Genomic DNA, 23,183 nt, shown 5'->3' on the forward strand with positions numbered 1-23,183 from the left:
AAAAATAAATTGGGTTCATGAATAGGGAAAAATGAATGGCACCGAATTATTGGCATATCTACAACGTGTTGCAAAAAGGGTAAAGGGGTCATATAAACTCTAAATCCAACTGCGACTCCACGTGTTCAAGAGTACAAGAACGTCATGTTGGACACGTGTGTGTAGGTAGGTATCGCATTAGCCAGCATGAAATACAGCACTGAAAGAGGTAGCCTTTGAACTCCAAGGAACAGGTGGCGTCTCATTAGTAATATGGGCAGGTACCTGCGGTCAGTTAGCTACTCTGCAGAAACAGACCATTTTATTCAGTCCTCCATAGAGGTAATAAATAAAACAATACCACTATTTCATAAATTATAACACTGGTGTATTTGCAATATATACTGAAAGTATGCTTAAGTATTGTTCTTTCGGATACAATATATTAAAACTGAAATGCTGTGCACTATTCATCTCAACGTGTTTGCAGCCGGGATGGTGAGGCTCGGTTCACGTGCTACTGCGGGTTTCAGACAGCAATATATCAGAGGGTTTGGAGAAGCAAGTGAAAGATTAGATGATTGTGAACGGACATTGTGTTTACAACATGGGAACTGCCAGGCTTTGGAGGAATTGGGCTTGTTTTTCTGAGTCGCGGGTTGTGTGATTTAGGTGTCATATTTTCTACATATATCCAAGCTAACAAAAAATAATAATAAAAAAAAAATCGTCATGTGTTTTATTTTATTAACTCCCTTTTGCAGCAGATATGATGGTTTGTAATAGCAGTGATAAGAAAACAAAAAAAACACCTTAACAATTATGAAACTACCGATGAGAAAATGCAGCCTTATATTTTTCAGACCAGCAGTGCGTTATATATTCTGTTCAGAAACTGAACGCAGCAACAATTTCCCCTGATGGAATCTGCTCGCTCCAATTGGTTTGCCTCGAGCGAGGAGGAGTTATTTTTGACTAGGCGCCTGTAAAATAAACAAGTGGGTGTAGCGCCAGCATCGCCACATGGTATAAATATAAGGGCTTTAACTCTCTGAACCAAGACGAAACACACTATTATTTAGTAGTAGCTGTCTGGAAAAACGGTATTAGTCTATATTATTAGGTTATAATTTAACAGAAATTTACTTTTGGGCTCGTGTTTTGAGGTAAGGCCAATTGCGTGTATAATGAATGGATGCTTGTTTGTTTGTTACTAGAGTTTGGCAGCAGAAGTCGTAGATGTGTTTTGTTAGTTATGCTGTTTTATACCGTGTTTCCTGGTTTTCAAAAACAGCTGCGCACTGTTTGTCAGAAGTGTGTAACTCTAAGTATATTTACGGATTTCAAACTGTTTTTAGTTTGATTAGCAGTGTTTTTTAAGGGGGTATGACTATTATTATTAACAGATGCGTGCACACTTTTTTTCAGTTTTTAATTTAAAGAGTAATCATGATATATGGATAATTGATAAAGCAGTCGGTACTAAAGCAAATAGCTGGGTGTGATTTAACGGTACTTTCTTTGATACCAGTACGAGCAATTATTTGAAACATATTTAACAATGTTTTTGCAGGACGTTGTGGGGTTATCTAAAGATAATATCCCATGTACTGTATCTCAGTTATACTTTTGTGCCATATTGTATGGCATTTTAAAGCTAATGAATCGTACTGTGAATAAACTATAGAGAGGGTAGGGTATTTGTTTAGTTTTCAAGTGCTTCCCCTTTTAGACATTAGTTCTTTTATTTTTGTTATTTTGACAATTTCACAAAACCTTAAGTACTGATGTTGATTTAAAAAAAAAAAAAAAAAAAAAAAAAAAAAAAGGCAATGCAATTCATTCTTGGATGCACCTTGTTGTGGACATGGTCCAAAAGTACTGCAGAGTAAAGTATTATAAGGATTGCCAAGATTTAATAATGTAAAACCCTAATTGAATTCAACTAACTGGGTGCGTAGTGGCATCACAACTCCAGCCTCGATCCTGGAGAAGGTGTATTTGGGGAACTCGGATGACAAGTGGTCAGTTGGGCCACCTCCGTTTGGGGTATAATGTTATCTGATAAACTTATGGAAAAAAAACTGTGTAATTTTACAGGTCCAATGGAGAGACTTTTTTAAAATTGGGTGATATGTTGATGCTTTGTGGGTTTTACAACACAACCTACAGCACTTTGAACTGGAAGTGATTACTGTACTGTAAGTCCCGTACAGCAACCACCCTTTGCAGTCATGGATTCTTAAGGATCTCTGCATCAGTTGACGAAAGCATTGCCCTGACTGTGTGGTCTTTTTGGAAGTCCAGAAAGTGTCTCTCTGAGTGTGCTTATTTCCATTGCCTGTCTTCAGACCTGTAAGGAAAGACTGTACTTAATAATAATTTTTTTTTTTTTTCTTAAAGCAAAAATTCTCAACCATATGAACTTGTACAATGGGAATGTTTTCCTGTTCTCCTCTGCTATATATGGCTTGTGCTAGGCAAACTCAGTGACATTACAATGTTATTCATTTTTTTTTTATTATTTGAAAGAATATTTGTAAATTGAAACCTGCAGCCCCCTCCACCCTCTGGATCCCCGCGAGGATTCAATTTCAGTGATCATTTTAAGTAACAATTGAAAAATACTAGAATTGTGAAATTAAAGCAGAAATGTCAACTATAATTCCCCATACATTGTATCGAGCTCGATGGAAAGTGCCAACAGTGACTGAAACCCATGATCTCAAAGCGATAGATAAATAGATAGATATTAAATTCTATAGATTATTCATTCTTATTCTACTGCTGTTTCTTAGCCTTTCAGTTTTTTTTTTTTTTTTTTTTTTTTTTTTTTACAGTATTTCTGCTCTGATGGCATTGTTTTTTTAAACGCCCCAAATAGAATATACCTCTGGCAATAAAACTAAAACCACAAGCTCCGTGGTCCTGGCTACTTCCTTTAATGGAGTCTTCCTGTTGCACAGCTGTTATTTAGCCTGGAGCAGAACAATATTGTGACTCCTCAAAACTTGGACCGTTGATTTGTTTTCATGAAGTAATATCATTTTTATATATATTTTTTGTAATAGTTGTGTGTTTTTTTTTTCTATTTAACTGCCATATGGACTCTTTAGTGTGAACAGTTTTCACTATTCCCTTGATTGGCAAATGTTCTCAATAATAGAGTAATAATTTGGCAACTAAATTTGGTGTTGTGAAACATTTTAGTTGCAAAAGAAAAATTGCAAAGTCATGTCTTTATTTGAATAATAGTGACTCAACCATGTGATATTTTACTGAATGTCAAACCACTAGGTAAAGGTCAAAATGGCATTACTATGACCCTTTCAAACCCTGTAAAGCTTTGCTTTGATCACCTGACGGCTCAAGGTCATGTATACAGCATAGCCAATGAATCTATAGAAGTCTTCAGTAAATGGTAGTGTTTAAGCTTTTTTTTAATAATCTCTAACTTCTGTCATTTCTTCTGCTTGGTGGTGAAAGGAGGTAACTATGGGACATCTCTCTGTTCTCCTCCTCGTCGGAGTGGCAGTGTCTTCTGTCTGCTCCCAGTACTCCGGAGAGTCTGGCTCCGACATTGGGATCCAAGTCTTCGATCAGATTGCGAAATCCAGACCGCAGGACAATCTCGTCATGTCTCCTCACGGGATAGCCAACGTGCTTGGAATGCTGCAGCTTGGAGCAGAAGGAAAGACCAAGAAGCAGCTTGTGACCGCTATGAGATACAATGTGAACGGTAAAATATTATTCTGAGATTAACCTTCTGGAGACAAGCAGAGTGCCAGCAGTCCAGAGCAGTGCCTTGTTGCTTTTCTTTAGCACTCCCTGGAACATTAAATGTTTATTTTCTTTAAAATAAGAGATGGCTTTTGGAAATGGTGATATTGAGTCTTTGAGGAAAATTAGTTTTCAAATGGTCCCAGACATATTTTGAAAACTAAAGTATTTCATTTTTTTTTTTAATGTGTTTTTTTTAAATCTTGTCATCTTGTCATTAAGTAATCTAGACAGGATAAATCCAGGCATTTCTTAGTCACAGTTAGAGGTAGGAAGAAACTCTTTTTTTTTTTTTTTTTTTTTCTCCAATTGAATTCACCTGTGGGGAACTCCAGCCCCCCCCCCCCCTTATTAGTAACTGGTTTAATTTGGGATACAACTGTCATTTGTAATTGTGACCTATTTATTTATTTTGTGTTTCTTTTTTTTTTTTTAAGGATCTGCTAAAATGCTGAAAAGGCTACAGAAGAGCCTAGCCTCTGGGAAGAATAAAGACCTTGTTACCATAGCCAATGCAATGTTTGCACAGAGCGGTTTTAAAATGGAAGATGCCTTTGTCTCCAAGAACAGAGAAGTGTTTTGGTGTGAAAGCAGAAGTTTGGATTTTAATGACCCTAAACATGCCGCAGCTTCCGTCAATGACTGGGTTGCAAATCGAACCAGGGGTACGTTCAGACTGTTCAAGTTAGATTGAGAACATAAAAATAAAAAAAATAAAAACCTTAAGAGAATGAACAAGCGAGAGGAGGCCATTCAGCCCATCAGTGCCTACAGTAGTAGCTAGTTGAATTCAAAGCTTTTTCACATCAAGTTTTAAAGGTTCCCAGTGATTCAATATCATCAACATAGGAACGTTCCAAGTCTGTCTCCATTTAATTTCCTTTGGTCCTGGTTTCTGTGCTGCTTGGATTGGGCTGGCTTGGGTTAATTTGGTCCACTCATTGTAAGATTTTAAAGACTTAAGATACATTTTTAGTATGGTACTTTTTATACTGCATACAGTATATTGGTAAGCATCCAAAAAGCTGCTTATAAAATTGACTCTGTGGTCTCTGGGCAAAAATTAGAAACTCCCAGAGCATGGCAAGTAAGTTTTACTTTAATATAAAAATTCCAGTCACCAGTTTGAAGCAACTGTTAAAGCCACAGAGATCGTCAAGAGCTGAACATTAATTGTTTTGTTTTTTACCCCAGTGATAGCTAAGACATACATTTATAAACACTTTTTTTTTTTTTTTTTTTTTTCTTCCTGTCTGGAGAAAAAGTTGGTATAATAACGCATTTGGTTTCAGGGCACATATTACACAGCTGTCATTAAGTAACTATTTGAAACTACTTTTTATTTATAGGGTCACTATACTGAAAATATTAAGCAATTAACTTGGTATCTACTGGATCGATCAACCTCCTGCTCTCCATCCACCGCTTTGCAGTAAGCTTCTTTCAATGGGAGAAGGGTGGTTTAGCCACCAGTCTACTAGCAATGCTAGCCCGTGTCCTACCAGCACTAATAACTTCCCCTGAAAAACGAGGCAGAGGCCAGTAAAGTCACTCTGTTTGTTTTATCATGAGTGTGCATTATCAGAGAAAGCATTGCAATCTATCAAGTTATCAGTCTCATTTTGAATGTCCAGTTCTATAAATGTTGTGTTTTTTTTTTTTGTTTTTTTTTCTGCAATAGTTATTGAGGCAATGAGAGAGGGACTAAGGTCTCCTGTACAATTTGTGAAAGTAAATTAACCATAGTCACAGTTCTGAATTTATAATGATCTAGATATATATATATATTGTTTTTTTACCTCACTCCCCGTTTACCAGGTATGATTGAGAACCTCATATCTCCTGACATGCTTAGTAGTGCCCTAACAAGGCTAGTAGCGGTGAATGCCATTTACTTCAAAGGCATGTGGAAATCTCGGTTTCAGCCCAGGAACACAAAGAAGCGCAATTTTAATGGTGGAGATGGGCAAGTACACCAAGTGCCCATGATGTCACAGCTGTCTGTATTCAACATTGGTAAGTCTTGTGTTTTTTATGTTTGTTTGTTTGTTTGTTTTTTAAATATTTGTTTGTGTATATATATATAATATGGGAATGTCTCATTAATTCTCCCTTTCTGGTGTCAAGCAATAAAGAATTCAAAATCTGTAGTAAAATGTTATGCAGCTTTATTTATTTTAATTTGTTCTGCATATATATATATATATATATATATATATATATAATTTATAACCGAGTGTTGATGGTATCATTCGAATGTTGAATGTACTTGTTTTTATAGGCTCAACAAGTACCCCTGATGGTTTGCAATACACAGTCATTGAGCTGCCTTACCATGGAAACAGTATGAGTATGTTAATTGCCTTGCCCATGGAAGACAGCACCCCTCTGTCAGCTATCATTCCTCACATCAGCACAAAAACTATTCAGAGCTGGATGGAACGGATGCGCCAAAGAAAGGTTCGGCTGGTCATTCCGAAGTAGGTTCTGGGTCGTCTTATTAAACCTACCTTTTATATTTGGAACAGGGATAGTGTAAAAACAAAATCCTACCCAGGAATCTACAATCCTAGATTACAGCAGACAACACACAGGCATGATTTTCTAACAGGCTATAGGGCCCACTATAAATGAGGTACTGCATGATGGGAAGAAACTGTTTTGCTGCAACAGTTGTTAAAGACTTTGCAAAATGTATTTAATGTCTCTTGTGCAGTCTTGCTTCTAGCAATGATGTTATCGGCTTTTCATCCAGTGTTTTGCAGACCTGCAGAATCTATTCTACAGGTAGTTTGACTCATGAGAGCACTTGGGACTTTGTGCAAGCCTTAACATAGGTCTGCTAGCACTGGGATCTACAGTGCTTCTGATTCCTCTGTGTTACTTGCAGGTTTACTGCTGAGGCAGAAACTGATTTAAAGGCACCTCTCTTGGCTCTTGGTATCACAGATATGTTTCATCAGGAGAAGGCAAACTTCAGAAGCATTACAAGTAAGTTTTGCATTTTGAAAACTGCAATTGAACTATATAATATAATGGCAGTACATTCTACTGATTTGTGGTATTGTTATAGTATGCATCTTGCTTGCATGATTATGTGCAAGATGTAGGCCAGCAGATTCTTGTTTTGAATCGTGACTGCTGCCGAGTTTCGGTCCCACTGAACTTTTTTTTTTTTTTTATAAATATGGTGGGGGGGGGGGGGGAGAATACCAGGATCTCATCATCTTAAATGAAATACTAGACTCTTCAGGCAAGCAAACCTTCAAAAATGAATAAACTCACTTATACCCCCTTGTGGTATAAAGTATGTACATCATTAGTTAATGTTGTCTTGAGTATTATTTAATTTGTTTGTTTTTTTTACTTTAACAGAATCTGAACAACTCAGTGTTTCCAAAGCATTGCAGAAAGCTAGAATTGAGGTGAATGAAGATGGAACAAAAGCATCTGCTGCAACTGGTAAAGATATGCCTCTCTCTTTTAACATACAGCAGTGTGGAGTAGTGGTTAGGGCTCTGGACTCTTGACCGGAGGGTTGTGGGTTCAATCCCTGGTGGGTGACACTGCTGCTGTACCCTTGAGCAAGGTACTTTTACCTAGATTGCTCCAGTAAAAACCCAACTGTATGAATGGGTAATTGTATGTAAAAAAAATAATGTGTAAAAAAAAAAAAAAAAAAAAATGTAATTGTATGTAAAAATAATGTGATATCTTGTAAGAATTGTAAGTTGCCCTGGATAAGGGCGTCTGCTAAGAAATAAAAAAAAAAAATAATAATAATAATAATAATAACATACATGGTAGTTGACCTGGAGTTGGAATATATAATACAGCATGTATTTGTTTTATGATGTATAGCAGTTTTGGCTACTTGTACATTTATTGTCTTCCTTTTTGCAGCTGCAATTTTAATGGCCCGGTCTTCCCCACCATGGGTCATTGTAGACAGACCTTTCCTTTTCTTTGTTCGACACAACCCAACAGGTAAAAATGTTCAACTGCTTTATCATACTTTGTCTTGCCCCATCTTGTGTACTGTAGGCATTGTTTTAAAACCCAGTTATTCTACAGGGAGTGTTTTATTTGATGTTTTAACAAGCCCCAACAGGTTAACGACATTGCACATGGAGTCACTGTATTTTCAGTGCTGTGTTCATCACTTATTTATTTATTTTCCCAGTATGACAATGCAAAACCTTGATTTGCTTTTAAAGTGTCACATAATGATGGGGCTTTAGCGCCAAGGAAGAAGTATTTCCATAATTCACAACTCTGATCTCTAAATCTATATATTTTTTGTATTCCATGCATACATTTCCAATGTAGCAAAACACAAATTACCTGTAACTGCTCTGTTTTTGTTTTTTCTAGAAAGATTTAAATGTATTTTCTTCACCTTGTGTTTTTTCAGGTACTGTGCTGTTTATGGGACAAATTAACAAGCCGTAGAAAAGCAGTGTATTGAGAGGAAGTTGTTTTTGTTTTGTTTAATTCCTGGCTTTTAAATTTTTTTTTATTTTTTTTAATGGGACATCAACACAGGCTGTTTTGACCTGAAATACATTTGGTCCAGCTTTTCTCTTTGGAAACATTTGAAACCTTTTTTTATAATGTTGTTTTGACATACTGTATTAATTTATACTACTGAAGCGATTTTATTTAATTGGGAGCACATCGGTGAAAAATGCCCTTTATTCTTTTAACTCCATTGCTGTCGGTGTGCACAGAGCATGTTGTTGGCGTTAACTTGTGTGGTGTTTGAAGCAGTGGACACTGTGCACGCGTCTTGTAATGGCAGTATGTAATACACACCTGAATGCAAAACAAATGTGGTCTCATTTGTGAATATGTTAATACAGTGAAACCGATTTAGTACTGTCGGTGTAGAAAAACATGGGTTGAAGAATCTGCGTATTTGTATGTAGATTGAATGAGGTCATTTTAATATACCAATAATTTGTTTTAAGTTAGACACAAAAATCACGTAGCATTAAGGGATTGTGGTGTGTGGTTTTTTTATTTGATCTTTTTGTATTTGCAGTAACATATATAATTTTTTTTTTTTTTTTTTAAATCAATAAAAACTTAAAGTACAATGGTCATTCTGGTTTGTCGGCTATCATTCGTCACATCAGCACAAAAACTATTCAGAGCTGGATGGAACGGAAAGAAAGGTTTGGCTGGTCATTCCAAAATTAATTATTATTTTTTTATTTAACTTTGTTCATGTTTGAGTGTTCATGTTGTGTGTGGGGTGTTTTTTTTTTCCTCCAACCTTAATAACTTTAAATGTCAATTCCACAGCAGTTTTAAGTGCTTTGCTTTTAAAAACTACAGCAGTTCTTGCAGGGCTCATTTTTATAACCTCCTGTTGCTGCAGACAGTAGCAAAGCGTGACTGTTGATTAAGATGGCTTCCCAGGAATGTAAGCTGACATATGAACTGTCAGGCTGTAGTTTCTGATGAGGTAGAGTGCATAGAAGGGTAAACTAGAATGCAGAAAACAATCAGGCAGTCCTCATAGTTTTGTTATCAAATGAAATGTTTGTGGGACAAATGAGAAACTCCCTTATGTTCAGGTATTGCAGTGATAGTACCTGAACTATGTCCCGTGGTTTAGGTGCTGGGGTGGAAAGCACTGCTGTACGTGCTGAGTACTGAGTTCAGCTACCATTGATTTCTCTCTTTTCCAAACAGTGGCACCCACTTGAAAGCATAAGTGCCTTCTGATCTTCCTGAAAGCTAAATATAATGTTTAAATAGACTTCCTCTCATTTCTTATGTATGATCATGTGAGACGAGAGAAAGAAAAAAAATATTTTTGTTACTGTGTCATCGAATTGGTGATACTGAACTTCACCGTATATTTTATACTGTCTGAAAAATCTTGTTCCTAGCAACAGGTTGCAGAGTATTTCCAGCTCACAATATACAACTGATGTTACAGTTCTTACTGGATTCATATTTAGAAGAATTAGATTACTTATCAAGGTACACATACTCTGCTGCAATTTGACTAGACCTGGACAAGGTGTCCACAATATGTTGGATGGTTCTGCCACCATTGCCTGAGCAAAGTCAGCTACAGTTATGAAAACAACATTGCTGTAGTGATATACGAATCTGGTAATATTTAAGAATCTCTCAGTAACAAAACTCTTCCCCACTTGTAAGTCACCTACAGGCTAGGTCCAGTATACATGACATCAAACATCAACAACTGAATTTGTTGATTGGAATATTTCCCCGGCTTGTGCAACTTCCATTGACCACTAGAGGCCCCCATAGACGAGTTTGCTCAAAGGCGTACGGCTCTTCAGTGCTCCATTTAGAGCACGGTTCAAACCTTGTTAAATAAAACATATATATGTCTGTCTTTAACACGTCTATTACACCCAATCACCTGTATCATGAAATAATCTGGTGTTAATTTAAACTATTTTAATATATACAGTTACCATACCACACCAAATCTAATGGAGATGGGATGGACTATCTATTTATTTATTTATTTATTTATTTATTTAAAATTTGTAAAGTTAATTATGTATTAAACAACAAGCGCCACGACATTGCACATTTAAATTGTAGGAAATTAAATAAACGTGGTTCAGAGTTGCGGATCGTATTCAATAAATACGGTATTTTCGGTTCTAGTTCAAGTATCGTCCGTCAGCTGATTCGTGTTGGCGAGCAAAAAAAAAAACACAGAAACATGGCGGCTGAGATTCACTCCAGGCCCCAGAGCGCCAGACCAGTTCTTTTAAACAAGATCGAGGGCCACCAGGACGCTGTCAATGCGGCGGTTTTGATCCCGAAAGAAGATGGGGTGATCACTGTAGGAGAAGATAGGTAAGCGGCGACCGGGTTCAATACGCTGATCTAAAACGAGAACAAGCAGTGCATTGCATTGCGTTAGCAAATACGTTCGACATTACAGTTTCTTAAAATTTAAGTAATACAGAAGTTACCACCTTTCGGTTATCTAATAGGGACATGACGTGAAATTAAACGTAATGTAATAATTGATGTAGACCAGGTGTACGATTTGTAAACAGCAGTAAACACGCTGTCCACACTACACTCTTCTCTGCATGTAACCGTGGTGTTATTTTTGTAACTCGTGATGTATTATATACATCATTAGACTGGGAACAGGTTTTCTTTTAATTTGTGTAGTCAGAAAAAAATGGACATGAGAATACGGTTTACGATACAGACATTTATAAATCTAGGCTGTACATTCTATTTAGTCTACAAAAGAAGGATTTTCTTAATGATAAACAATAAGAAACAAACAAAACATGTAAGTAACAGTTATTGTGTGGGTCTTTTAATAATCTAAACTTTGTTACGGCTTAATTCACCGTAAAATATATAAACCTGATTATCTGAACACTTCGTTTCACTATTTGAATTTACTTTTTTTCTCTCTCTCTGTTTGTGTAGTAATAATACCAGTTAAAAACAATTCCCTTCTGGTGAAGCTATATAGTTCTCCTCTGTATGCCGTACAAAGAGTTATTGCGTTACAGTGGACCTGGGCTGCGTAAATAGCATCGAATAATAACGCGAAGCTGCAGCTGCTGTGTGACTGGCGAGCGCATTGCCCTGTGCACAGATAAAGCCTTATCGAAAGCGATTACAGAGTATAGCCATGTGTCATCCTCGGGTTATATGGCAGCATAAAAAACTGTTTCCACTTTTATACTGTATATGTAAGTTCCTTTAATACCGTTTAATAATGTCACTTTAATGTTTCAAAATAAGATGCATGTTCATGTACAGCTGTTTGCTGTTGAAACGCAAGTATTATTAAATATATATGTGTTCTACCCTCCAGAACAATACGAGTATGGCTGAAAAGAGACAGCGGGCAGTACTGGCCAAGCATCTACCACACTGTATCCTGTAAGTTGTCAATGTGTTATGTCTGCCATCATAGTTACAGATCTTGTGCGAAACCACTTGCTGATGCATAGCAAGAGCAAAAGATTTATTTACAAAGCCGTCCATGATTATACAGTATATGACTGGAGGTATTTAAAAAAGGTTTTTTTTTCCTCTTTATTTCCAGCGCCTTGTTCATCCATGTCATATCACCATGACAGCAAACGTATTTTCATTGGACAGGACAATGGAGCAGTAGTAGTAAGTCATGTTAAAGCTGTCTTGAACGTGTTATAAATGATGACCTGTTAAGAGTTAGACATACATTTGTTTCTGAGTAGACTTGTAGAGCGATTTTAAACTTGCATGTGTCTGGAGAGAATAATGGGTTATTTTACATTTCCTGAAAAGCGTGCAGTGCTTACATTTGACTGCAATACTGTATTGAAATATGTCTAAATTCCTGTCCTTTCAGAATGGGTGTGGCATTGTGTTAGCAGTATCAGCTTCCCAATTTCCCATCACTTAGCCCACGCTACATGCAAGTCATCTTAATGCTCAGGACTGTGTAATGAGTGCATGGGATTTGAGTCAGGTGTCCACTGTTTGTCTGCCAAAAAATAAATAAATAAATGGAAAGTAAGAATAAAAAGCGGACTGCAGCTGACAGTCGATGAGTCATTCTCAAATTAAAATCACAAATTGAATAGCTCATTTGTGCACTCAGCTCAATGCAGACCAGGATTTGTTTCCCACTAGAGGATGAATTATTATTCTTTCTGAGGTTTAGCAAGCTGTGCCATTGGTGTGCTCCCCCAGGATTCAGACTCCTCTTTTGTAAAACCCATTCCTCAGTTTAGTGCTGTGTGCCAGCGTTCCACCCAGACTCCATGCAGAACAGTGTGCCTAGACTCGACACAGCACACAGAGGTGTGGAAAAGCACGGTGTGTGCATTGAAACCAGCAAAAATCTTTATCAAATGTACCAGGGTAATTTATACAAATATGCATGTTGCTGCTGTACCTAATTAACTTGAATCCCAAAACTGGAATGCTTCAAACTGCTCTTTCGTTAAAATAAGCACCAAAGCAGTAAAGTAAAGCATATTTTCTAAAACTTTGTTTTTCTGTTTTAATTGTTTATTTCAGGAATTTGAAATCTCTGAAGACTTTAATAAGATCACATTCGTCAAAACCTACCCAGGTACGATTACATTTAACTGACTAAGAGTTTAAGCAAACACCAGTGCTTTAGCCTTTGGTGTGAAAATAATGTATCTCTCCAAATGCAAAGAATTGGGTTCCACATTGTGTTACATTCGTCTAGAATTTCTTCAGGCTTTGACCATAAATTAAAACAAAACAAACAGCTGACTGGAAAAGTTTGCTGGAATCTGAAGGAACATCTGGTTTGGTCACAGGAAATGATGCAGAGAGAGTCGATAGCAGCCTGACAAGAGCAAAGCTGAATGGAATGCTGTTTGTCAAGGTCATCTGTGTGTGCGAGTAGTGCTGTTCTGTTTCAAAATGTCATAAGAAACACAGACAAGATAATCAGACAACATCAGCTTCAATCAGTTTGCTGCGTGCAGGGTTAAAGAAAATCTACCGCACTGTAGTGTTAGTATTACAGGAGTGAATGGTCTTACTTCTTACTAGCACTAATCAGTTATGTTCACACATGCTGTTGTAAATCACGTTGGAACCTCGCATTTCCTAGGTCCCATCTGAGGTAGTGTATAAATATATGTAAAAAAGGTTTGTCATGTTCTCATGTCTACTCAATACAGGGTTCCATTTTGAATTCTAGAACTTTATTTTTGCAAAGATAATTAAGGACTGAAAGAGCTAAACAATAAAAGGGGGTCCAGGAAGCCCAGGGGAACAGTTTTTGTCTTCTGTGTCAACGTTATTACTTTCATTAATTTAAAAAACACAAGTTGTTCAAACTACGCACTCTTGTAATGTGTGTCTCTCTTATTTCCCAGCTCACCAGAGCCGTGTTTCTGCTATCGTGTTTTGCCTGGAGTGCGAGTGGGTAATCAGCACCGGCCATGATAAGAGTGTGAGCTGGATGTGTTCAAGGAGTGGCAGCATGCTGGGGAGACACTACTTCAGCTCCTGGGCCTCCTGCTTGCAGTATCCTTTATCTGATCAATCAGCTTGTAGTGAATACATGACTCAAAGCACGGAGTCTATGGGGCTGTTGGATACAAGTTTCACAAACCTGATTTGCTGCTGTTTACAAACCCTGAAGCTTGAACGCAGAAGTGAATAGATACACACATAAATAAACGTCTGATGTTCTTCTGATCCAGACGTTAACTGCAATAGTTGTCTTTTTAAAAGATCTCCAGTTCTAGTCCCTGCCTCTTTCGTCTGCCCCTGCTTGGTAAAAGATTGTTCTTATCTTTGCCTTTTTGTTTGGTATCTCAGCCTGAGCCTCACTGTATTTCTCTGTGCAATAAGGTATCATGTTCATGTTTGATTGTCAACCAGAAATACCCTTCATTGGTCCCAGATGCTGTCCGTTCTCTTAAACTCTGTGAGTCTAAGAAGATTATTTCACAGATGCCCAGATCTACATTTAAATAGATTCTGTTCTGCTATCTCCTCTTCTCGCTCGTGCAAAGATTCTGTTTCTCTTTCCTTGTTGCTAGTCCTTTTCACAACTCTCATGAATCCGCCTGAATCCTATCGGTTTAGCCGCTGGAGCGAATCTGGGAAGTGAACAGCAGCACAGGTAGATGCAGTGAACAGAGGTCAGCTTTACAAAACCAATTTTCTTATGAGAATCCACTGCTAAGTATAGGCCAGGGCTTGTTGTATAAGGGTAATACCCCCTGGTAATATGAAGGTATTGTAAGAAGCTTTGTGCTTGGGTTTTTTGTGGGAGACAGAAATGCCAGAAGTGCCATTGTCTGGGCTTTGCCTAGCAACAGCCCTTTTGATAGCTGTCTGCCATTAGCTAGCTGAAGAGTGTGATAGGTTCTGTCTTCTCCCTTTTCTAGAGGGACTGTTGATCTTGCAGTTTAATGTGTGGGATGTTCTCTGTAATCTACTGCCTTTTTGCATATGTGAGCTTGACGGATACAAATGAGATCTTGGCACCTTTTCACACACTGGGTTTAATTACATTAGGTGGCATTTTGCAGTGTGCTATCCTAGGAGATATGAAATATCCTAAACCCTGGGTTCACATCCTGTGCTCCTGATTAACAGCCAGTGATAGAAGTGATGGGGAATGCTGAGAGTTGTGTCTGGGATATTCCAGCCTTGACCACTGGCGCGTTCAGATTCGATCATGACACAAAGCATGCCTTCATTGGGGATTTCTCTGGACAGATCACGTTGCTGAAACTGGACCAGAACACCTACTCCGTCATCACCACACTGAAGGGACACGAAGGTGAGCCATGGAGCTGGAGCGATCGGATCTTTGAATTCTTGCTTGCAGACAGGTCTAGAATAGGATCTGTGAGAATATTTTCATGAACTTCTAATCCAGATATGATTTGGGTACAGTATATGTATTTTTCTTGTCTCGTTGTGGAGCTGGGAGTTTAAACTTGTGATCTTTGATTGAATGATTGTTGAAAGGAAGGGGTCTCAACCTGATTTTAATAGAGGCAAATGGAGGAACTCATCAAAGCCTTTTTGAAGGCAGGTTTTAGTTTCCTCTTCCCAGGTGTCTTCGGTGACACTGCCTGGTCTAATTGTTTTCATGCCAGCCTCTGAAACTCAAGGTTAAGTGCAAGCAGAACCAGGATGTCTGCAGAGGGACAGGGCTTGCTGTGCCACATGATTCCCTCTAATTGCTTCACTAATAGCTCTTTTTAAAGTATATTTAGGAGAGTGGGGTGCAAGTTAAAAATCTCAGTTTAGTTCCTGTAATGAAAAGCTGTCCTTCCTTCTTGCACAGCGAGGTGTGGGAGCGTCCTGCTGTTTCATTTCAGTGTGCTCTGTTGCACTTTTATTTTTCCTCTGACAAAGGTCGTTTTTCACTAAAAGGAATTCTCTTCTTCCAGTGCCTGTATGACATGTGTGCTGCATTAAAATGACCCATACTGGGGGTCTGTTTGGTTGATCTAAACACCATTGCCCTAAATACTCTGAAGCCTCTCTGGAGGACCACCTAGCAGAGTTAGCAGTGTGACTCAGCAGTGATGTGTGCACTTTTGCAATACTTTGTGTCACAAGTTTCCTATATGTACGGTTTATGGTGGTGTGTAATATATAAATATATTTCGTTATATGGATTACATTTTTTTTTTTTTTTTAAATACTCAAATTGTTCATTTGATCTCAAATCCTAACCTGTATATATGAAGTTGAATGAAAATATATATAAATAAATAATATGTATTTCCTGGTGATAAGGTTGCAAGTAAGAAAATGAATTGTACATTTTGTAATCTTTAGTTATGTGAAACATGTGAAATCTCCCCGTTGTTGTCATTGCCAGGCAGTGTAGGATCTCTGTACTGGGACCCTGCCCAGCGGCTGCTGTTCTCTGGAGCGTCTGATCACAGTGTTATCATGTGGGACATTGGGGGCCGAAAAGGAAGAACACTGCTGCTTCAGGGCCACCAGTAAGAGCTCAATCACGCTCTCTTTCAGTCTCTCTCTCACTGTTGCATGCTATATATATTAATGTGTGTGTGTGTGTGTTTGACTGGATACTTGATAATGTTTCTATTCCAAGTTACTGCTTAACCTTTAGCCCCCTAAACCGTGTTTACTCTGTTATATTGGACTCCAAGCCCTCCATCATTTTCTACATTAATAAAATGATGATGATTGGTGTTCTGGTGGAGCTGACATCTCTCTGTTTGTTCTGCAGTGATAGAGTCCAGTCCCTATGTTATCTGCAGCTCACCCGGCAGCTGGTCTCCTGCGCTGCCGATGGAGGGATCACAGTGTGGAACATGGACGTCAGCAGAGAAGAGGTACCTCCAACACAGGGACTGATCGTTTATTTCATTCTCAGATTGTCTCCTTTCTGGTTGCAGCCTGAGACCTGAGCCCTGAAAACATTCAGACATTGCAGGCATTCCAAATAAGAAGCAAGTTTTACCGACGAAGAAACACAAAAGGAAAATGCTCTTTTTTTCTTTAATCCGGCCTGCAAACGCGTACCACTGTGTGTCTTTTTTCAGCAATGTAACACATTTCCATTGAAATACGTGACAATGCTGTCACTAAGCTGTTTCTATGAGTTGTGCAATTTTAGCATGGTTTTCTTCCTCCTCTTCAGATCATGTGCCTTTGTATTCTTGTGTAACTGCTCTCTCATTATTGTGACGTCTTTTATTTTATTAGATTACAGTACAACTGTATAGGCTGTTAAACATTAGCTCAGGGTGCGTCCTTTTCAAAAGCATTCAGAACGTCATTACGGGTTATAAACCGATAAAACCAAACTACACCTTTTAAACGGGGGAAGTGGAATTGAATTTATGTGGTTGGAACAAGAAGGACAATACACTTAAGCAGGGGAGAGGGGGAGTAACATTTGTAGACTTGTCAGTCACGTCAAAACCCAGTGTTGCACATAGGACTTTGAATAGCATCAGGTGGGATCCTAATGTCTGGAAACTTAACCAAAGGATAATGGGGGGGGGGGGGGGGGCTCTGATAAACTGCTTTTAAAGCCTTGGTTAACCTTGAGCTCTGCTGCTCCCCTCCCTTGTCGGTGGGTTTGGGATGTGATCTTCACTGTGTGTCCTCTATTCCTCACCCTGTGCAGGCTCCTCAGTGGCTGGAGAGTGACTGCTGTCAGAAGTGTGAGCAGCCCTTTTTCTGGAACCTGAAGCAGATGTGGGACACTAAAACCATCGGCCTTCGACAGGTAATGCCTTGGCTGTGCTGAGGGAGACGCCATTCTCTTACTGAGATACCCAATCAGAGACTTGGCTGTGCTGAGGGAGTCGCCCTCATCTTACCGAGATACCCAATCAGAGACTTGGCTGTGCTGAGGGAGTCGCCCTCATCTTACCGAGATACCCAATCAGAGACTTGGCTGTGCTGAGGGAGGTGCATTCCTTTAACTGAGATATCTGACTTCCCTCTTCTGCTAAGAAATGCACTGAGGGAAATGCCTAAATCTGTTGTCATTTTGATAATGGTTCTTCTAGCCTCTAATGTAACTAAATTAAAGGATAATGTACTGAGAGAGATTATAAAGATTGTGAGGTTTGTACGTTAATAACAGCTACCCGTTTTATATCCAGGTAAAAATTTTCAAAAAGGCCATCTTTTACCCAGAGAACGTTAAGGTGACTGCTTTGGGTGCGGTTTCTTAATCAAACAAGTGTTTCCTGTCTTCCTGTTTCAGCATCACTGCAGGAAGTGTGGCAAAGCCGTGTGTGGGAAGTGCAGCTCAAAGCGGTCGACCTACCCGGTGATGGGCTTCGAGTTCCAGGTGCGCGTCTGTGATGCCTGCTACGAGACCATCAAAGAGGAGGAGTGAGTAGCCATCACGTGACTTAGCGCGCGGTCTGGATGAGAAGCCAATTAAATAATAGAGTTATAAACACTAGAAGAACGTGTGTGTGTGTGTGTGTGTGTGTGTGTTCCCTTTTCTATATCCAACACACAGACAATTACAGCAGAACACATCATATCCAGTCCTGTAAGATACAATCCCCTTTATTAACCGCAGTGTAACCTCTGGCAGGTATCATTTACACATGCTGCTACAGCTGAATGCTACAGATGGAAAATGATCACTGCGCATTGTATTATGGGTCTGAAACAGTAAATTCAGCTCCTGGCAGGAAAGAATGGATTCAGTTGCAGATCAAATAAAGCAAGGTGCTAGAAAAGACGGTTACCTTTGGGAATGCAGTTTCACTTTGTACATGCTAACTGTCACTCAGTAAAACAAAGTGATCGGTTTAACCATGTTCAATAAAAGAAAGCAAGAGATTAGTTTACTTACTGTACCGTTGCTTATTATTATTATTATTTATTTCTTAGCAGACGCCCTTATCCAGGGCGACTTACAATTGTTACAAGATATCACATTATACATATTATACAGATATCGCATTATTTTACATACAATTATCCATTTATACAGTTGGGTTTTTATTGGAGCAATTTAGGTAAAGTACCTTGCTCAAGGGTACAGCAGCAGTGTCCCCCACTGGGGATTGAACCCACGACCCTCCGGTCACGAGTCCAGAGCCCTAACCACTACTCCACAATGTTCTTGACATTGTTCATTTATAATGCAGCTGCAAGGTCGTATAACGACTCTCTGAGATACAATATTTTCACATATCCAATGGACCCCAGAAACCAATTCAATCGGAGATAAAAGGTTCTGCTGAATATCAAAACGTGTTCCTTGACATGAAGTGGTGCTCCTGAATGTCTCCCAGCTTCCTAAGACAGGATGTGCAGTTTTAACGATGTGTTTTCCCTTCCCTAGCCGTACCTCCCTGGCCACGTTTCATGAAGGCAAACACAACATCGCCCACATGAACATGGACTCCTCCAGGGGGCTTATGGTGACCTGTGGCAGCGACCGGGTTGTAAAGGTAACTCACGGACAGGCCATGCCATCTCATTTACAGTGCAGTGCAAGATTAGGGTGCCCACTGTTTAGATGCATATACTGACTACAAACTGTATTAACAAGGAAAGTGGCAGAGGACAACCCTAATATTGTGTGTCTTTTATTCATGACCCACCCTTGTTTAAACACATGTTTGTTAGAACTTGTTTATTTTTATTTCCCTGTGGCGCACTTCAGTTGCCATTTGTATTCCACTCTCGTTCGCTAATTCTCTGAATGACTTTGTTTCAGATCTGGGATATGACACAGGTGGTTGGCTGTAGCTTAGCAACAAGCTTCTCTCCCCGCTGAGCATCATTATCCTGCTGAGCCGTACCCCAGTCCTGAGGACATAACAGTTGCCATGGAAACACTCACTTTTTAAACCTTTTACTTTCCTTCTGGAACACTTGACATTTCAACACAACCACTGCTTAAAGTAGCACTGCTTTATGACTTCTAGGTCACTCTGGGCAGAAAGTTAGAAAAAAAGGCAATTTCATTATACATTTAATTAGAAACTGTAAAGCACTGCATAGTGGATATGACATAGCCTGAGAAATCCAATGCTTCTTGTTTTAAGCAGATTACTCAAAGTATTGGCTCCTCAGATTTTTAGACTACTAGGCAGGGTTTAATCAGATAATTTCTATTTTTATGACACTACAAATTGCCAAGGACACAATGAAGTAAATTAATTTGCAATATACAGCTATGGCCAAAAGTTTTGCTTCTCAATCCTAAAATTCTAGGTGCTGCAAAACACTTGGCCAGAGCTGTAGTCTGTGTTACTATTAGAACTTCTGATCTGTACTGAATGAGAAGCAGAGATATAGCTTCATTGTACTTGGGGGGGATTAATTAAACATAGGCTTGGAGGTAGATGGTAATTAGATCTGTTTTGATTATTAATGTAGATTCTGATAAGTACTTACATTTTTCCACAAAGACAACATCTGATTGATAAATGTTAAAAAAGCAAGTCATGAAGACCAATCACGAAGTTGGCTTCTTACAAATTCTTGCTCTTATGTAACTGACGTTTTGGTTTCCGGTTCCTTCCTTTGTATTTCTGGTGTCTGCTATATGCTGCGTTCAAACAAGTCTTTTATCTGGATCCTCTGTAGTAAGGGTTGCCCCTGTACTGCACTGAATGCACATATGTGCGTGAGTAAATCTGTAATAAAGAGCAAACTGGTTGCCTTATGTAACTGTTCTGGATGCAGGAATATAGTGGTTTAAAAGAAGAAAAAAATGATACTCCAACTGAAGAAATAGCTTGTGCAGTTAACGAGATTCTGTTTGTTGTGACACGTCATGCTGTTCTGCTCTTACCGGCTTCGTATAATTGTAAAAACGTTCTTTACTGTGTAAAAAAAAAAAAAAAAAGCACAGCAAGAGTAGTTTGTAATAAACTGACACACCTCACCCTGAGCTTACTCTTTTTCTTTAAAATTGAATTTAAAGTTTGCTGTTGGTAGTTTACATTAAGGGAAGAAGTTGACCAAGCCTCTTTGACAGAAGCACACGGTTTATAATTTATATTTGGTGACTGAAGGCAATTTACTTCTGATCTATCTGAAGCTGAGCAGCGGTGTCAGCACCAACCTAAAAATGTACCAGGACAGGATTGTTTAAATTTAGAGAAATATTTAGCAGTTCTGTCATGTCCAAACTGTCAGTCCCTGAAGTACTATATAATTACATTGGTATTACTGTAAGTACTATGTACCTACATTAAAAAAAATAAAGACGAGTCACAAGTTGGCTTATGTAATATATGGATGCACTGTTAGAAATGTGTCACAAGTTAGTTTGTTAAACAGACAGGTGTTATGGTTGAAAATGGGGCGTACCTTATATTGCACGCACGTTAAGTACTTCTAGAGTACAATGGTACAACGTGTGTTTTTCCATAGTAAATAGTGTTGTATCAAATGCCAGTCCATAAATGTCCCTCGCAGGTAATTTAAGGTGGCTTGTTGATGGTTCATTATAGTCTTTTCCTGGGGTATTGCAGATAAAATCTTCAGTGCTGTTAATCACTGCACTGGATTGTAAGAGTCGGGTCTTCAGAGCCAATGTCAGATTTAATATGGTGATGCTCATATACTGCAGGTTTGTAAATGACTGTCGCTTACTGATTGACCTAGTTATAGCTCTCGCAACCCTAGCCTGTAGGAAATGTCCTGAGTTGTTTTTTTCCAGTGATCTTTGTCTTCATTTTAACTGAATCAAATTAAAAGGGGAGCCTGGTTGTGTACGATGTTGCTTTCGAATGCCACTTAATTTTACACTAAATTGTCTAGTAGTTTAGTAGTGATGTGCTAATTGGAGACCTGAGATAATCATTGAGTGTGTGTGTGTGTATATATATATATATATGTGTGTGTGTGTGTGTGTGTGTGTGTGTGTATATGTGTGTATATATATATATATATATATATCTATCTATCTATATCTATATATATATATATATATATATATATATATATATATATATATATATATCTATCTATCTATATATCTATCTCACTCAACTAGATTTACTGCAGTGCAATTCCATCCCAGCCAGGCATTTCAGGATCACTCTCTCATACTTGATTCAGGGTGGTGGGGTGCCCTTTATAAATGGGCATTGTGTAGATGAGGAAGATTTAGGCATTCAGATATCCCAACAGTTTATTTTGCTGAATAAAGAAGATCAACATTAAGAAGCTGTGTTCACGTCATTCTGTGTGCCCCCTTTGTACACACTGACTTTCTAATGTAATGACAGTTCTGAGAACTGTTAACAATGTTCTTAACCTGTGTTTTTAACAATGAATTTCTATTGAAATGGTACTGTACTAAATAGTGCTGCAACGCTAATAGCCCAATGTACTCTACACTGTCGCATTTTGCAATAAATTATAACTTCTCAGTAGTGTTTGTCTGGATTTCCTGCACAACTCAAATGTACTAGCGTTCAATTTTATTAGACAATTTATTTTTTACAGATTGACTTAGATGTGCAAATTTGTCACTTAATTCACAGTTTTAACTTGAATGGTAAAAGCATAGTTAAAGATTTTCTGTGATTCTTGCTCATTAATATTTATAGACAATTTACAACAATTCATCCTCCGTATTTAAGCTCTGTTCCTCTATCTCCATCCAAGGCTTCAGAGTTTAGAATTGATAAAAACAGAAACAAAAATTAAATCACAGTGAACAAATAGATTGGATCTGTAAGCAAACCACCCCATTATAAATACAGTGGCTTTATTATGGCACTACATTCTTAGCAGTTTTATTTTTTTATTTACATACTATAAAAAATACAATTTTAAAAAAGTTCTGGTATAAACATTAGTGCATAACGTGTACAATTATTTCAGAAAGTGGCAGCATTAATATGTATTAAATATTGTTAACCCATGAAATGCTGTTCTTAAGTATCCATGGCAATAATGTATCGTTTCCATGTGCAGATGGACTTTTGTCTTGGTTTTTGGCTCACACATTTTCCACTTGCATTATCCTAGCTGAGTTTGATATTACTCACCTGTGTTAACTAAGCATAGTCACAAACCAATCTGACATTATGTTCCACTATTTGAAAACCATGCTGTTAGTGGCTACCATACTTCTGGTTTAAAAATAAAATCCTCTTGCAGCCTGGTTACCTTGGAAAATGACTTCATCACTCGTGTTCACATGGGACATTCACGTTTACAGTACAGTAATTCAGTTTTTGCTGTCTAGTATTGTGTGGTCCCATAGGTGCAGAACAACGATACTGATTAAAATTGGTATCCTTTCTAGGGGTGTTTTGCATTTTCACTGCAAGCATTTGTAACATTTTTCACAGCGGCATAAATAAAGGAAGTTTGCTTGCGTTTGTTAAATCTCAATATAAATTCTTCTATGGTCAGATTTGAGCTTTTGCATTAAATGGCCATATGGAGTGCCATCTGCTGGCAGT

General features: G+C 38.3%; 2 protein-coding genes across 3 annotated transcripts; both read left to right on the forward strand.

Moving 5' to 3' along the window:
* The first annotated feature begins 237 nt into the window (after nt 1-237).
* Nucleotides 238-8,864, forward strand: LOC117422934 (glia-derived nexin). 2 transcript variants are annotated; one of them, XM_058990372.1, is made up of 9 exons: nt 238-321; nt 3,466-3,718; nt 4,197-4,424; nt 5,578-5,775; nt 6,041-6,239; nt 6,650-6,750; nt 7,135-7,221; nt 7,663-7,746; nt 8,174-8,864. In XM_058990372.1, exons 1-9 carry the CDS (start codon nt 253-255, stop codon nt 8,209-8,211), a joined length of 1,257 nt encoding a protein of 418 aa, XP_058846355.1. In that variant the 5' UTR covers nt 238-252; the 3' UTR covers nt 8,212-8,864. The 2 variants fall into 2 exon arrangements, with proteins under 2 accessions (XP_058846355.1, XP_033894072.1); XM_034038181.2 differs by lacking the exon at nt 238-321 and adding an exon at nt 943-1,145.
* Nucleotides 8,865-10,403: 1,539 nt separating this feature from the next.
* On the forward strand, nt 10,404-22,139 carry LOC117422940 (WD repeat and FYVE domain-containing protein 1). The gene is made up of 12 exons (XM_034038186.3): nt 10,404-10,614; nt 11,606-11,673; nt 11,840-11,913; nt 12,802-12,856; nt 13,641-13,791; nt 14,949-15,061; nt 16,118-16,244; nt 16,496-16,601; nt 17,402-17,503; nt 17,990-18,120; nt 19,091-19,199; nt 19,469-22,139. The coding sequence occupies exons 1-12, from the start codon at nt 10,478-10,480 to the stop codon at nt 19,526-19,528; spliced, it is 1,233 nt and encodes a 410-aa protein (XP_033894077.1). The 5' UTR covers nt 10,404-10,477; the 3' UTR covers nt 19,529-22,139.
* The last annotated feature ends 1,044 nt before the right edge of the window (nt 22,140-23,183 follow it).

The sequence above is a fragment of the Acipenser ruthenus genome, chromosome 17 (assembly GCF_902713425.1).
Source record: "Acipenser ruthenus chromosome 17, fAciRut3.2 maternal haplotype, whole genome shotgun sequence".
Lineage (NCBI taxonomy): Eukaryota > Metazoa > Chordata > Actinopteri > Acipenseriformes > Acipenseridae > Acipenser > Acipenser ruthenus.

Coding starts and splice junctions, on each gene's coding strand:
- LOC117422934 (XM_058990372.1), top strand. CDS start 253: ATGGGCAGGTACCTGCGGTCAGTTAGCTACTCTGCAGAAACAGACCAT. Junction 322..3,465: donor TTATTCAGTCCTCCATAGAG/GTAATAAATAAA, acceptor TGGTGGTGAAAG/GAGGTAACTATGGGACATCT. Junction 6,751..7,134: donor AAACTTCAGAAGCATTACAA/GTAAGTTTTGCA, acceptor TTACTTTAACAG/AATCTGAACAACTCAGTGTT.
- LOC117422940 (XM_034038186.3), top strand. CDS start 10,478: ATGGCGGCTGAGATTCACTCCAGGCCCCAGAGCGCCAGACCAGTTCTT. Junction 10,615..11,605: donor ATCACTGTAGGAGAAGATAG/GTAAGCGGCGAC, acceptor TCTACCCTCCAG/AACAATACGAGTATGGCTGA. Junction 11,674..11,839: donor CATCTACCACACTGTATCCT/GTAAGTTGTCAA, acceptor CTTTATTTCCAG/CGCCTTGTTCATCCATGTCA.